Source organism: Coloeus monedula (genome assembly GCF_965178545.1).
Source record: "Coloeus monedula genome assembly, chromosome: 23".
Taxonomy (NCBI): domain Eukaryota; kingdom Metazoa; phylum Chordata; class Aves; order Passeriformes; family Corvidae; genus Coloeus; species Coloeus monedula.
In genome coordinates this window covers 4,774,840-4,788,125 of record NC_138803.1, presented here as the reverse complement: position 1 = coordinate 4,788,125, position 13,286 = coordinate 4,774,840, and the positions used below count along the sequence as shown (strand labels likewise).

At 59.6% G+C, this 13,286-nt stretch overlaps 3 protein-coding genes across 5 annotated transcripts in view; 2 read left to right on the top strand and 1 right to left on the bottom strand.

Moving 5' to 3' along the window:
* The window catches only part of CCND3 (cyclin D3), a gene marked incomplete at its 5' end in the record, with an annotated part of 34,010 nt that extends 29,537 nt beyond the window's left edge, over window positions 1–4,473 (top strand). For both annotated transcript variants that reach the window (XM_082296039.1, XM_082296038.1), the window contains 2 exons: window positions 246–388; window positions 2,848–4,473. In XM_082296039.1, the coding sequence (XP_082152165.1) occupies window positions 246–388; window positions 2,848–3,006 (302 nt within the window). In that variant the 3' untranslated portion in view covers window positions 3,007–4,473. The remainder of the gene's footprint in view (window positions 1–245; window positions 389–2,847) is intronic.
* A 797-nt stretch (window positions 4,474–5,270) lies between these two features.
* On the bottom strand, window positions 5,271–8,465 carry BYSL (bystin like). Its single transcript, XM_082296013.1, has 7 exons — window positions 8,158–8,465; window positions 7,919–8,075; window positions 7,492–7,630; window positions 7,235–7,368; window positions 6,935–7,095; window positions 6,653–6,755; window positions 5,271–5,841 (listed from the first exon to the last, which is right to left on the bottom strand). The coding sequence occupies exons 1-7, from the start codon at window positions 8,423–8,425 to the stop codon at window positions 5,493–5,495; spliced, it is 1,311 nt and encodes a 436-aa protein (XP_082152139.1). The 5' UTR covers window positions 8,426–8,465; the 3' UTR covers window positions 5,271–5,492.
* Window positions 8,466–8,521: 56 nt separating this feature from the next.
* MED20 (mediator complex subunit 20) lies at window positions 8,522–11,794 on the top strand. Of its 2 annotated transcripts, XM_082296011.1 has the most exons (4): window positions 8,522–8,572; window positions 8,844–8,995; window positions 9,783–10,036; window positions 11,171–11,794. In XM_082296011.1, the coding sequence occupies exons 1-4, from the start codon at window positions 8,559–8,561 to the stop codon at window positions 11,384–11,386; spliced, it is 636 nt and encodes a 211-aa protein (XP_082152137.1). In that variant the 5' UTR covers window positions 8,522–8,558; the 3' UTR covers window positions 11,387–11,794. The 2 variants fall into 2 exon arrangements, with proteins under 2 accessions (XP_082152137.1, XP_082152138.1); XM_082296012.1 differs by lacking the exon at window positions 8,522–8,572 and having other exon boundaries at window positions 8,856–8,995; window positions 9,347–10,036.
* The last annotated feature ends 1,492 nt before the right edge of the window (window positions 11,795–13,286 follow it).

The window sequence follows — 13,286 nt, the reverse complement described above, 5'->3', positions numbered from 1 at the left end:
TGAATCCCAGCTTTTCTCAGCCTCTCCCTCCGTTTCTGGAGCTATCTCACCTCAAGACTTCTCCTGCAGACCTGGCCCTGCTGCTCAGCCTGTTCCGTGCTCCTCCATCCCAGTTTCTCCCTGCCCCTGCAGGATTTCCCTCTGTGAGGCCCTCCCGCGCTTCCCAGGGAAGATCCCGCTCCCGACCCCCCCGTGCATCCTCCCTAACGGCCCCTTCCCTCCCTTGTGTCCCTGTCCTGCTCCAGACTACACCTTCGTGATGTACCCCCCGTCCATGATCGCCACGGGCAGCATCGGCGCCGCCATCCACGGCCTGAGCCTGTCCGTGAACGGCTTCAGCGGCGAGGCCATCACGGAGCTGCTGGCCGGGATCACGGGCACGGAAGTGGTGAGTGGACACCGGGAATGGTACCGGGAGTGGAAAGGGAACGGAACCACTGCTGGGAATCCTCCCTCTCCTCAGAGGAAGAACTTCCCATGGAGAGCGGAGCAGCTGCCCGGGGAGGGTGTGGAGTCTCCCCCTCTGGAGAATTCCAAACCCACCTGGATGTGTCGCCTGCTCCAGGTGACCCTGCCCTGGCACAGGGATGGGCTCCAGAGGGCCCTTCCAACCCCAGCTGCTTTGGGATGCCGTGGGGTTGTGCTGTTCAAACGGTGCTGCCCTGCTTTGAGGAGAACCAAGGGCTGTGGGATGATCCCAAACACAGCCCCGGGGCTGCTCCTGCCTGGGCACGGCGGGGTGGGCTCGGGGTGGGCTGGGAGCCTTTGAAACGCCACACAAAGGGCAGGATCTGTTCCCTGCCTGGGCAGGTGTTGGCAGGATCGGGTTTGCGGGGCGGGTTGGGGACAGGGACACGCCGGGCTCGGCATCTGCTCCCCTCAGTGTCCGGTTGCAGGTGCCCAGGCTGGGGGAGGGAGAAAGGGGGACTGGGGCATGGAACCTCCCAGGTTTGGGGACATCAGGATGGGGGGGGTTCTCCAGCCCCTCCACCACCCTTGGAGCAGGGACAGGGATCCTGTGGGGCTCTCCAGGTTGCTCCAGTCAGGAGCTTTTCCTCTCCCCTTTGATCTCCTCTCCTGCCCGGGGTTGGTTACAGTCCCCTGACAGGACCTGCATCAGGAGTGGGGGGTGGCTGCCCACGAGGCTTTGTCCGGGCAGGAGGCTCCCGATCCCTTTGTGCAGATGGAATTTTTTTGTTCTCCGGAGCCTTTTTAAAGAGAGAATCAGTGCAGCCACCTGCTCCCAACCTGCTCCAGGTTGGAGCTGCAGCAGGGAACAGGTGGGAAGCAGGGAGGGCTCTGTGAGGGAGAGGAGCTGAAATGGAGCCCAGCAGCCTCCTGTCCCTCCCCAGCATCTGCTGCGTCCCCCTGCCCAGGTGTGGGGTGCTGCACAAACAGCCCCAACCCAGGCAGGACTATGGCAGCTCCTCCTGGGATGTGTCCACAGCGTTTTGGGATCCTGGGAGAGCACCTGGGCTCGGCCTCCCCTGCCCGTGGTGCTGCTGCTTCTCCCTGAGCCCTGCGGTGTCCCTGGGCTGTGACTCAGTTTCCCCTCTGGAGGAGCGATCCCCATCCTGCAGCTCCCAGGCCCGGCTGGGCAGTGCTGGGAATGCAGGGACTGAGTGGGATGGGGCTGCAGGGCTGGGCCAGTGCCGTGGCCAGCGGGAGCCTGGCTGGGTGTGGCCAGGCTGGCCTTGGCATTTCGGCCAGAATTGCTGGTGGAGAGCTCAGGGATGGTCACAGGGATGGAGAGCCTGGGATGGGCTGGCCATAGGGATGGAGAGAACTGGGATAGATGGCCATGGTGAGGGAGAGCCTGGGAATGGGGATGGAGAGCCCAGGGATAGATTGGCCATGGTGATGGACATCTGGGGGATGGTGGTGGACAGCCCATGGCCAGGTGTCCATGATGATGGACAGCCCATGGCCGGCCAGGTGTCCGTGGCGCTCGGGCCAGGCAGCGCCAGGGCAGGAGGAGGCTGCGCTGACGGGAAGCCGGGGAAGGGGAGCTGGGGAAGGGGAGCCGGGCGTTGCTATTTTCACTCACCACATCCTCTGTCAGTTTCTAAGAACCGCTGGCGGATTCCTGGTAAGAGATTTCGGGGTGTGACAATGTCCCGTGAGGTGCAAACTGTCACCGGGCTGGGCTGCGCTGGGCTGTGCCTGTGGGGTGTCCGAGTGGGAGTTTCCTCCTCTGCTTACAGCTCGTGGGGGAAAAACCAGAGCGGGGTTTGCATTTATGGCAAGTGCTGCTGCTCTTGGCAGCCCCCTGCGCCTTCCTGTGCGTGTCCCCCTGCTCTGGGTCCCCTGGGGGGTGTCACAGAGGGGACAGGAGGGTGAAAACCTTGTGAGAAGCTCCGTTCTCCCAGCGTGGATGGGGGTTGCTGATGTAGGGTGGATTTTGGGTCAGGGAGGGTCCCGCTGCCTCAGGGGCACCCAGCAGAATTCCCGTGCCCAGCTCTGCTGCAGGACTGCCCCGAGCTCTGGGAAAGCCGGGCTGGAGGGGCTGGGGAGGTTTCTTCGGGATCTGGGAGGTTTGGCAGAGCTGCCCTGCCCTTGCCGTGCTGCTGAAGCCACACCCCGGCTCCGGGGTGCCTCGGGAAGCTGCTGGACGCAACATTCCGGCAGAATGGGGTCAGCAGGGAGGTCCTCCCCGGGCCAGCCAGAGTGTGGGGCTTTTCCTGGGGAGGGACAAGCTGGACATGCCCATGGACGGAGAAAATCCCCTTTCCCCGCGTGTTCGGGGGGGCCAGAGGCACAGCCCAGCAGCTGCTCTGAGCTTTTCCTAAAGCTCCCAGCCCCGAGGAGCACGGAACTGATGCCTCCCATGTGTTTTCCCTGTTCCAGGACTGCCTGAAGGCCTGTCAGGAGCAGATCGAGGCGGCCTTAGCCGAGAGCCTGAAGCAGGCATCCCAACCCCAGCAGGAACTCAGCGCCAAGGCGGCGGCGTACGGGGGCAGCCAGCCCACGAGCACCCCCACGGACGTCACCGACGTCAACCTGTGACCAGCCGCCCTTCCCGAGAGCTCCGGCCCCTCCCTGGACACCCCCAGCTCGCCGCATCCCCCCTGCTCATCCAGCACCTCCGAGGGGCCCTTCCCGGGCTGGGAATGTGGAGCGGGATCCGCGCTTGGAGCTGCTGCAGGTGGCCAGGGGGGAGTGACCGAGGTGGTGCCAGGGCACAGGAATGCTGGGCACGGGGAGCAGGAGCCTGGATGAAGTTGGAATTGTTTCTCTGTTGGTGTTCCCCGGCTCTCTGAGGTGTTCATGGTGACTTCCAACCCCGTGAGGGACAAAAATCATGGAGATCCAGCCCTGCAGGACCCGAATCCTCATCACCCCCAGCTCCTGCGGGGCCACAGGGCTCGTGGAGCAGCTGCTTGGTGGCCCCTCGCTCCCGATCGCTTCGTGCCACGTTCCCACGGCTCTGGGGGAAGTTGTGCAGCTGCTTCTGCTTGGAGAGGACCTGTGGGGCTCGTTTGTTTTTGCTGTTGGATGTGGGATTTTGGGGACTCGCTCCCCGGCCGTGCCTTGGGAGGAGTTTGGGTGCTGTCCCCTCGGCTTTTCCGCTGGCCCACGGAGGCTGCTTAATTTATTGTTCACTGCTGGGAAACGGGGAGGGAGGAGAGCTGGCATTCCTCGGGGTGGGGCCTGGATGCCGCTCTCCTCTCCTTCCCAAAAAAGTGCCTTTTCTCCCTTCGCCCTTCCCCTGGCTCCCTGGGCAGTGGGAGACCCTCACTCGGAGGCTGGGTGGTCCTTTGGTAGCTTAGGCATCAGACTAGGATTTAGGGAAAACCTTTGAATGTGCTGCTATAGTCTGGGATGCATCTCCACTCTTCCAGGGCAGGGATTTCGGATCACGCTCAGGACAGGGGGGGCTGTGTTCATCCACGTGGATCCGAGCTGCCTCCCGAGAGGGTGGAAAACTGCTGCGCACTTGAGTTGGAAAAGCAATTCCTGCATTTTTGTATTGTTGTTGTTGATCCTGTTAGTTTTGTATAAAAAGTGTTTTAAAATGCAAAAAAAAAAAAAAAAAATAATGCTGCTTTTCTATGAGAAAACCATTACAGAGTGGAATTAACCAGGAGAAGCCGGAGACTCCGCAGGGATGGGAGGCAGATGCTGCTGCCACCTGGGGACCTCTGGACACGTGGCCCCGTGGCTGTTGTCCTCCACATGGAAAAGGAGATAGAAATCTTCCCTTTTGGATGCCACCACAAAAATCAGGCAGAAAAAGGTGGGGCTGCTGCTCCTCCCTGAGCCTGCCTGGTCTGGAAACCCACGGAGCCGCTGCCTCCTGCGAGCAGGAGGAGAGGGCTGGGACAGAGCCTGGCTGTGCAAAAGGAAATGTCTTTCTTTTTTTTATATATATATATGAATGAGTTTTTAATTTAAGAATAAAGTGGTTTGGTGTTCACTCGCAGTAGTCCCGCTGCTGGGAGAGCCAGAGAACCCTGTGATGTTGCAATAAAGTATTTTAAACAAAAAAAAAAAAAACGCCTCGAGGGTTTCCCTGCACCTTTCCCAGGGCGGGGCTGGGATCCCTCCCTGGTGATGGGGATCCCTTGGGAGCTCCAGCCCTGCTTTTCCCAGGATGGAACCATGGGGAGAGGGCAGGCAGGACCCTGAGGGACACCCGGGGTAGTTCAGGGATGGTGAGGGATGAACATGGAGCGAAACACCTTCCTGCTCCCCTGGAGCAGAGGCAGCACCTCCTTCCCAGCAGGCTGAAGGGTGTTGGGCACTGGAGCAGCTCAGGGGGTGGCAGGAGTGCCAGCTGCTCCGTGCCAGCCCAGGCTCCCTCTTGTGCTCATCAGCCTCTGGCTTCTTTAAAATAAGATGAAATCAGGAAGTCACGGAAGAGGCGGTGGCGTGTGGGGACCTCCTGCTCCTGCCATCGGAGGTGACAACAGGAGGCAGCTGCCCTTGGCACAGCTCCCGGGGTGCAGCAGGGGCTCCTCTCCGTGGGCCAAACCTGCAGGGCACACACCCGGCAGCGACACCGGCACCAGGTCCCAGGGAAGCGCAGCCTCGTGGAAAAGCCCCCCTGGGTGTTCCAGCAGACGTGGCACCTGGGCACAGGGCCAGGAGCAGCCCAGGCAGGTGGCCTCGATGGCCAGGTGAGGACAGTGACCCCGTGGCTTCAGCAGTAAACCCTGGGGGGACTGGAGTGAAAATCCCAGGGCAGGGAGTCCCAGAGGCTGCTCGGGACAGGGACAGGCCGGGACCACACTGGGCAGACCCAGCCCTGACCGACACGGCTCCGGTTTTATTTCCAACTACAGGAACAAGCCAAAGTGTCCCAGTGCTGGTGGCACCAGGCTCCTGGGTGTGACAGGGGCAGCCCTGCCCTGTGACAGCAGCACAGGGCGCTCAGCCCCGCTCTGTGGGCACAGGTCGTTCCCAGTGCCCCCTCGGGATCCAGGACGGACACTCCTGACCCAGGCTCCCAGCTGCATCCAGCAGCATCCCAGAGGTGGGACAGGCTCTGCTCATTCCATGGCCACGGGCTGCTCCCCCTCCACGTCCCTCGTCTTGGAGTTCATCAGCTCGCGGCGGATCTCCGGTGAGATCTGCGGGTGGCTGTGGAACTTGAGCAGCTCCAGCAGGGCCTCCTTCTGCTCCGAGGACAGGTCCTCCTTGTAGCGCTGGGCCAAGGCCAGGAAGCTCTGGTGCCACAGCACGGGCAGGAGCCGCTGGTCCGTGCGGAAGGCCAGGAAGTGGAAGACCAGGGCGTCGAGCACGCGGAAGGGCAGCGCGTACTTCTTGTCAATGAGCAGGCGCAGGAAGATGCTGTTGGCGCCGCTGTACTGCATCTCAGCCAGCTTCAGCAGCGCCGCGCTGCGGGACGGGGACAGGGACACAGTCAGGGGACAGGGACATGGGGATACAAGAGGGGGTGAGGGTCAGGCATGGAGCCACAGAGACCAAGGAACAGGCACGGGGTCAGGGGACAGAGCCACATGGACAGAGGAGGGGTGAGGGGTCAGGGCATGGAGCCACAGAGACACAGGAGGGAGTGAGGGGCCAGGGGGTGCTGGCCTGGAGCCATGGGGACCAAGGCACAGGTACGGAGTCAGGGGGGGCCAGGATGCAGCCATGGAGATGGAGGAGGGGACCTGGGGACCATGAGGGTCAGCAGGACTGGAGCCATGGGGACCAAGGAACGGGCATGGAGGGAGCAGGCTGGAGCCATAGGGATCAAGGATGGAGCAGAGGAGTCAGGAGTCCACATGGCTGGAGCCATGGGGACCAAGGAGGGACCACAGCAGTCAGGGGGGACCAGGCAGAAGCCAGAGGGACCAAGGAACAGGCAGGCCCAGAGCCATGGGGATGGAGAATGGGGCTCAGGGACCAAGGAGGGACCACAAGGGTCAGGGGGACTGGAGCCATGGGGACTGAAGAATGGGCATGGTGGGGCCAAGCTGGAGCCACAAGGACCAAGGAGAGACCACAGGGGTTGGGGGAACTGGACTGGAGCCATGGAGCACCAGGCATACAGGCACAAAGCTGAGCCTTAAATCTCAACCCCAGAGGGAGCTGAGTGACCCCAAACACCACCTCTAAGGGGCTGGAGAGGCTGAGGGATGGATCCAAGGCACTTCCCAGGGTCTCTGAAAGAGCTCTTCCCCCCAACCCCTCAGGGCCTCACCTGGAGTGCAGGACGGGGATGGAGCACTTGGTGAGGATGCTGCCGATGATGATGGCCTCCCTGAGCGTGCACGTGCCGGACTCACACAGCGGGATGAGGATCCCTGGGAATGGGGACAGTCAGGCACCGACCACCTCCATCCACAAGGCAGAGCCCTGGGGCTCAGCCCCTTCTCCCTGATCCCAGGAAATCGCCACTGCTGCAGGGTACAGGGTCCCAGCCATGCCACAGCCCCTCAGGTACCCAGCCAAGGCCCAGAGGAAACCCTGCAGGACCTCCTACCCTTGAACCAGGCTGCTGGCTTGAACAGAGCCTTCTTCAGAGCCATGTACAGGTGGAAGTTGAGCCGCTTGTACTCGGCGATGTCATCCCGGATCCGCGGCAGCAGCACCAGGTTGTAGAACCGCTGGGCCATCCTCTCCTTCAGGTTGGAGGAAAATATCCTGGGAACAGCAAAGCACGAAGGGATGGATGAGGAAAAGAGGCCATACAGGGGTGGGCTGGTGTTTTGTAAATCTGATTTTGGTTATGGAAAGAAAAAGCCAAAAATCCCATGCCAGAGGGTCCCTGAGGCGAGCTCACCTGGTGGCCTGGTACATGGCAGCGGCTGTCCACGTCTCTGGCTCGGTGATGTAGAGGATCTGCTCCCAGTTGGACAAGGCAGGAATGATTTTAAACGCCTTGGGAAGCTTCCCGCTCCTGTACTTGGACAGCACCTTCAGAGACAGGGACACAGGCCAGGCCATGACTGGGGGCACTGACAGCAGGGACACCAGTGAGTTGTCCCCTCCCTCAGCACCTCAGGGTGGTGGCTGTGGGTTCATCTGCTCCGGCCTCACCTCCCTGACACCTCTGTAGACCTCCAGGACACGGGGGTCGAGCTGGGGCATGGGGCAGCCCGAGAGCTCCGACAGTGCTGTGTCCACCTCCGTCTGCTTCTCCGTGATCTTCTCCATGATGATGTCGGCCAGGGTACGCCTGGGGCCGGCACAGGATGGGGTCAGTGGGGGGCCAAGAGGGGCAGACAGGAGCCAGTCAGGGGCTGACAGGGGAGGGGGGCGAGTTGGGGTCTGTGCGGGGCCAGGGGGAGAATCGGGGGTTGCAGGGGGCTGACACGGGACAGGGACTGAGTCAGGACGAGGGGTGAATCGGGGATCGCACGGGGCTGACAGGGACAGGGGGAAGCTGAGGGCTGACAGGGACAGGGCAGAGTCGGTGTCCGTGCAGGGAAGCGGACACCCAGCCCCGGCGCAGCCCCCTCCTCACCTCAGCGGCGGGTTCTTGTTCATGAACATCTCGATGGCTTTCTCGTCCTCGGGGTCCACCTCCACCTCCCCGCCGTAGTCTCCGCTCCGTCCCGCGGCTGCCGCCGCCTTCTCCAGCGAAGGCCATTCCTCATCATCCTCCGAGTCCGAGCCGGGACCTGCGGGCAGCGGCGCTGGCTCAGCCCGGGGCCGCGCACCCTCGGGGGTTCCGGAGGGTGCCGGGGGTTACCGGGGGCTCACCCAGAACCGCGCTGCGCTGCCGGGGGGCTGCGGGCGCTCCGGGGCCGTGCTCGGCCTCCAGCTCCTCCTGCTGCCGCCGCGCCTGCTCCAGGATGCGCCGGGACAGCCGCGCGTCCACGAACGCGTCCCCGCCGCCATCCCCGTCCTGCTCCTCCGCCCCGCGCTTCGTCCGAGCCCGCGCCCGCGGGGCCGCATCCTGCAGGATCTGCTCGGCCAAGGGCAGCGCCGGGGCCGGGCCGGAGCCCCGCGCCCGCCGGGCCTTGGGCATCGCGGGGGCACCGGGGGGCGACCGGGTCCGCACCGGGAAGCGACACGTGGGGTCTGTCCCCGCCTTTTCCGGGGCGGCTCCGCCTCTTCCCGGTGCCACTGGCCCCGCCCGTTCCGGTGGCGGCGCCGGCACCATGGGGGTCACCTGGTGAGGGCGGGGGGCTCTGGGACGGGCTCCGGGACGGGCTCCGGGGTGGGGGGACGGCAGCGGGAGGGGTTCCTAGAATGGGGGGACGGCACTGGGAGGGATTTCTGGGATGAGGAGGCGGATCCGGGAGGGCTCCCGGCGGGGACAGCCTCGGGGACGCGGGGAGAGTCTCCGGATGGAGAGCGCGGAGCAGTCCCGGGGAAGGGGGCAGGGGCCGGGGGCGCGGCCGGCGGTGCCCCGGTGGGTCCGTGACCCCCGGTCCCTGTGGCAGCGTGTCGCAGGTGCCGGTGGCCGAGGGCAAGAGCGTGCAGCAGACGGTGGAGCTGCTGGCGCGGCGGCTGGAGGCGCTGGGCGCGGACAAGCAGGGGACATTCGGCGTGGACTGCGAGACCTATCACACCGCGGCCGCCCTCGGCACACAGGGTCAGCAGGGCCGGGGGGCGCCGGGGCCAGCCCTTCTCCAAGCTCCTTTTTCCTTTTTCCTTCCTGTCCTTTTCTTCCTTTTCCTTTTCTCCCCTCTTTCCTTCTCCTTCCGCACTTTCCCGGGAGGTGTTGAAGAGGCGCCTGGATCTGACGATGGGTGGTGGGGTTTAGGGGTTACAGTGGCAGTGCTGGACTGAGGGCTGGACTGGATGATCCTGAAGGTCTCCCAACTTTCATGAGTCTGCGATTCTACAATTCCTTCTCCTTTCCCCTTTCTCCTTTTCCCCTCTTCCTTTCCCCTTCCTCCCTCTTTTTTTCCCTTTCCTTTTCCCTTCTCCTTCCTCCCCCCAGATCCCCACATCCCTTCCAGGCACTGATGTGATGTTCACCACGGTGGCACTGAGCACACGCAGCCCCGGGCTCTGCTCAGCCGGTGTTCCCAGACAGACCCATTGGAGTCTTCCAGAGCAGCTTTTTCCTGCTTTTTTGGCAGCTGGAACTTGGAGGAGAGGCCGAGCTCAGGGTGGACAGTGGGTGGGAGGTGGGTGCTCCTGGGGTTCTCCTTCCACCTCACCCCGAGCCATGCTGGCGTTTCATCCTGGGGCTGCCGAGGATTTCTTTTTCCCTGTAAACCTCCAGAAGGAAACGCAAGCTATTCCCTGAACGGGTACTGCAATAAATATGTGAGGATCCGGAATCAAAGCAAGGAGCACAAAGGCAGGAAGAGGAGCTGCTTGAAGGCAGGAATGTTGGTTTTCCAGCCCCGCTCCCCTCGCTGTCATTGCAGGGCAGACAGGGAAGCTCATGTACGTCATGCACAACTCCGAGTACCCCCTGAGCTGCTTCGCCCTCTTCGAGAACGGGCCCTGCCTCGTGGCCGATGCCAACTTTGACACCCTCATGGTGAAGCTCAAGGGCTTCTTCCAGAATGCCAAGGCCAACAAGATCGAGAGCCGTGGCACCCGCTACCAGTACTGCGACTTCCTGGTGAAGCTGGGCACGGTCACCATGGGCCCCAGTGCCAGGGGCATATCTGTGGAGGTAAGAGCGCTTTGGGAAGGGTGGGGAATGCAAGGAGAGGCAGGGAAACTCCGTAGGGGAGGCTGAAGAAGGAGGGTTTAGGGGTGACCTAATTGAGGATGCCTGAAGTGAGCCAGCAGGGAAGATGGAGAGAGATTATTTATTTACAAGGGCCTGGAGTGCCAGGGAAAGGGGGAATGGCTTCCCACTGCCAGAGAGCAGGCTTGGATGGGATATTGGGAAGGAATTCTTCCCTGTGAGGGTGGGGAGGCCCTGGTAGAGGGTCCCAGAGAAGCTGTGGCTGCCCCTGGATTCCTGGAAGTGTCCAAGGCCGGGTTGGATGGGGCTTGGAGCAGTCTGGGACGGTGGAAGGTGTCCCTGCCCTGGATGAGCTTTAAGATCCCTTCCCCAACCCATTCCATGATTCTGTGATTCCCTGTCCTGTCTGTGTGTCCCTCGTGTTGCTGGTGCAGCAGGCAGGTTTTTATCTCCTCTCCCAAGGTTTACTTCAGCCAGGTGCTTTGGGGCTGTCCCTGCAGTGGGAATCCCTGCAGGAATGCCATCCAGATAAAAAGCTGATTAAATTCCAGATGCACCACACGAGCACCATCCCTCAGGTTAATCAGCATCCTGAGGGGGATAAAACAACCTCTCCAGTGCTAATTCCCTGCTGATTTGGGGCTTGCTGCCCTTCCCTTTGCATTTTTCCTTCCCTTCCCCTTTGGAAAAGATCTCTTGTGTGTTTCCTGTCTTAGTTATATTTACCCATCCTTGTTATATGCGGAATATTTGGGGATGTTTCCATGAAAAGCCTTCCCTGCAGAGAGGCTCCAGGGCTCTGGGGATGTTCCCAGGTGGAATACTGTCCTTCCTGGCAGCTCCAGGGTTGTGGGGATGTTCCCAGGTGGAATACTGTCCTTCCTGGCAGCTCCAGAGCTCTGGGGATGTTCCCAGGTGGAATACTGTCCTTCCTGGCAGCTCCAGAGCTCTGGGGGTGTTCCCAGGTGGAATACTGTCCTTCCTGGCAGCTCCAGAGCTCTGGGGATGTTCCCAGGTGGAATACTGTCCTTCCTGGCAGCTCCAGAGCTCTGGGGATGTTCCCAGGTGGAATACTGTCCTTCCTGGCAGCTCCAGAGCTCTGGGCTGTGTCCCCAGGTGGAATACTGCCCCTGTGTGATCGCCAACGACTGCTGGAACCTGCTGATGGAGTTCATGCAGAGCTTCATGGGCAGCCACACGCCCGGGATCCCGTCGGTGTTCGGCTCCAAGCACGACAGCGCCTACAGCCCCGGGGACACCATGGTGCAGTACATGGAGCTCTTCAACAAGATCCGCAAGCAGCAGCAGGTCCCCGTGGCTGGCATCAGGTGAGGAGGATTCCCTGGAGCTCCTTGACTGCATCCTGTTTGCTGCCTGGATCCAGAGTCCCTCCAGGGTGTGGCACGGGAAGCAGCCGCAGGGGTTTTTTTGCCTTCTTGATTTCTCCTATTTCGAAGTTTCCCGGTGCCTCGTGCGTTTCTGGTTGTCCCGCACGGTTTGGGATTCTTGGATCCACGGTTCTGTGGTTCTTTGGACAACAGTGGTTCGTGTGGGGAATCGCTGTTTATCCACAGGGAAAAGAGAAATTCCAGCCAAAAGCAAGGGCAGGGCTTTCATGACTTCAGGCAGCTACAGGAGAGATCTGGTGAATTTGTATTTTTTTATATCTGCATCAGTGTTTTGCTGTGTTCCATCCCAATAAAACGCTGGATTTTGGGAGGAGGAGGAGTCCCTGCACAATGTTTGTGTTGTTTATTTACAGAGTCTTCCCTTGGATTTGGTTCAACAGCTTTATACCCCCAAAGCAAACATTTCCCTGTGAAAAAATCCAGGAATTCTTGCATTTTGCTGTTCCTGGCACGTTCTTACCTTGCCTTCACCCTTTGTAGCTGATGGGAGTGCCTAAATCTGCCGCCTCTCAATGAAGGCTCTGGATAAATGAAAAAAAAGAAATAAATAAGCCTGGCAGGAGCTTTTTCAGGCACTGAGGGAATTCCAGCTGCTTTATCCCGTTGTTTTTAAGGTTGGTAATAAACGTCCTGTCCCTGCACACCATTTGAGGAATCCTGATGGCTTCAAGATTCAATGGAATAAGGAGGGATTTGGGCAATAAGAGCCAAAGATTCATTGTAAGACATAATGATACCACTTCAGTATATTTTTTTCCTTCATATTCCTGGGAAGGCACCAGCATTCCAGCCCCGCTGGGATGTACCCTGGATGCAAAGGGCAGGTGGGGAAGCTCCAAGGATGGTTGTGGGAAGGGAGATTTCCAAGCAGGCCAGTGGATTCCTTGTGAAGCAGCAGCTCAGGGAAAAAAATATTGATGGTTCCTTGCCCATAAGAGCAAAGAAAACAGAAATAATTTGTCCTAAACAGGGTTTTTTTTTTTCTGAAGCAAGAAGGGGAAAAAGCTGATTTGTGGCTTGATTTTCTGGCTGAGAACTGGGGTTTTTTTGGTTTTTTTTTTTTTTTAATGTGATTCTCTGATTATCATTTATACCTTCAAACCTAATTAACTGTTGGAGTGCTCCGAGCTTTTAGTTGTGAGCATTTAATAAATTTAATCAGCACAGGGCCCAGCAAGAGGTGGTTAATGAGCCATAAGAAATGGCACAACGTCCCCTAAGTGTGGTAGCAATTCCAGCATGCTGAATATACTGAATTTTTTGCAGCTCTTAGCCCCAAGTTCATGGCTTGTGTGGGACTGTTCAGTGGTGAAAATTCACTGTTCTCCCAGCTGGTTAAACTGGGAAAACTTAGGGAAACAAACTTAAGTTTTATAGGGATATATCCCTGTCCTGTTTCCCATTACAAACCTTAAGGTTAAAAAAAAACCAACCCCTCTTAATGAGCAGATTAGTCATGGTGAATGTTGGTAATGCTTTGTTAATTCCCAAGGCTGCTCCGTCATCGGAGATGGCAAAACTCTGCTCACGTGCTTAAAAAACGTGGAAGTGTGTGCTGGAATCCCTGGGGATTCCTGGGGTTTTTATTAATACATTCTGCTGTTCCTGGAGTTCTAAAAAGGGACCCCTGGAGCCACGTTCTGCCTTTAATTAACCTCTTGACGTCAGTGGGTTTCCACAGACGTGAGGATGAGGAAGATTTAGTCCTTTATGTCCCAGCAAAGCCTGTTGCTGCATTCTGGGAATGAGGGAATCAGCTGCCTCACATGGCTCTGGCTCTTGATGGCCATAATTACTCTTTTTCCCTGAAAAAAAATCCTCAT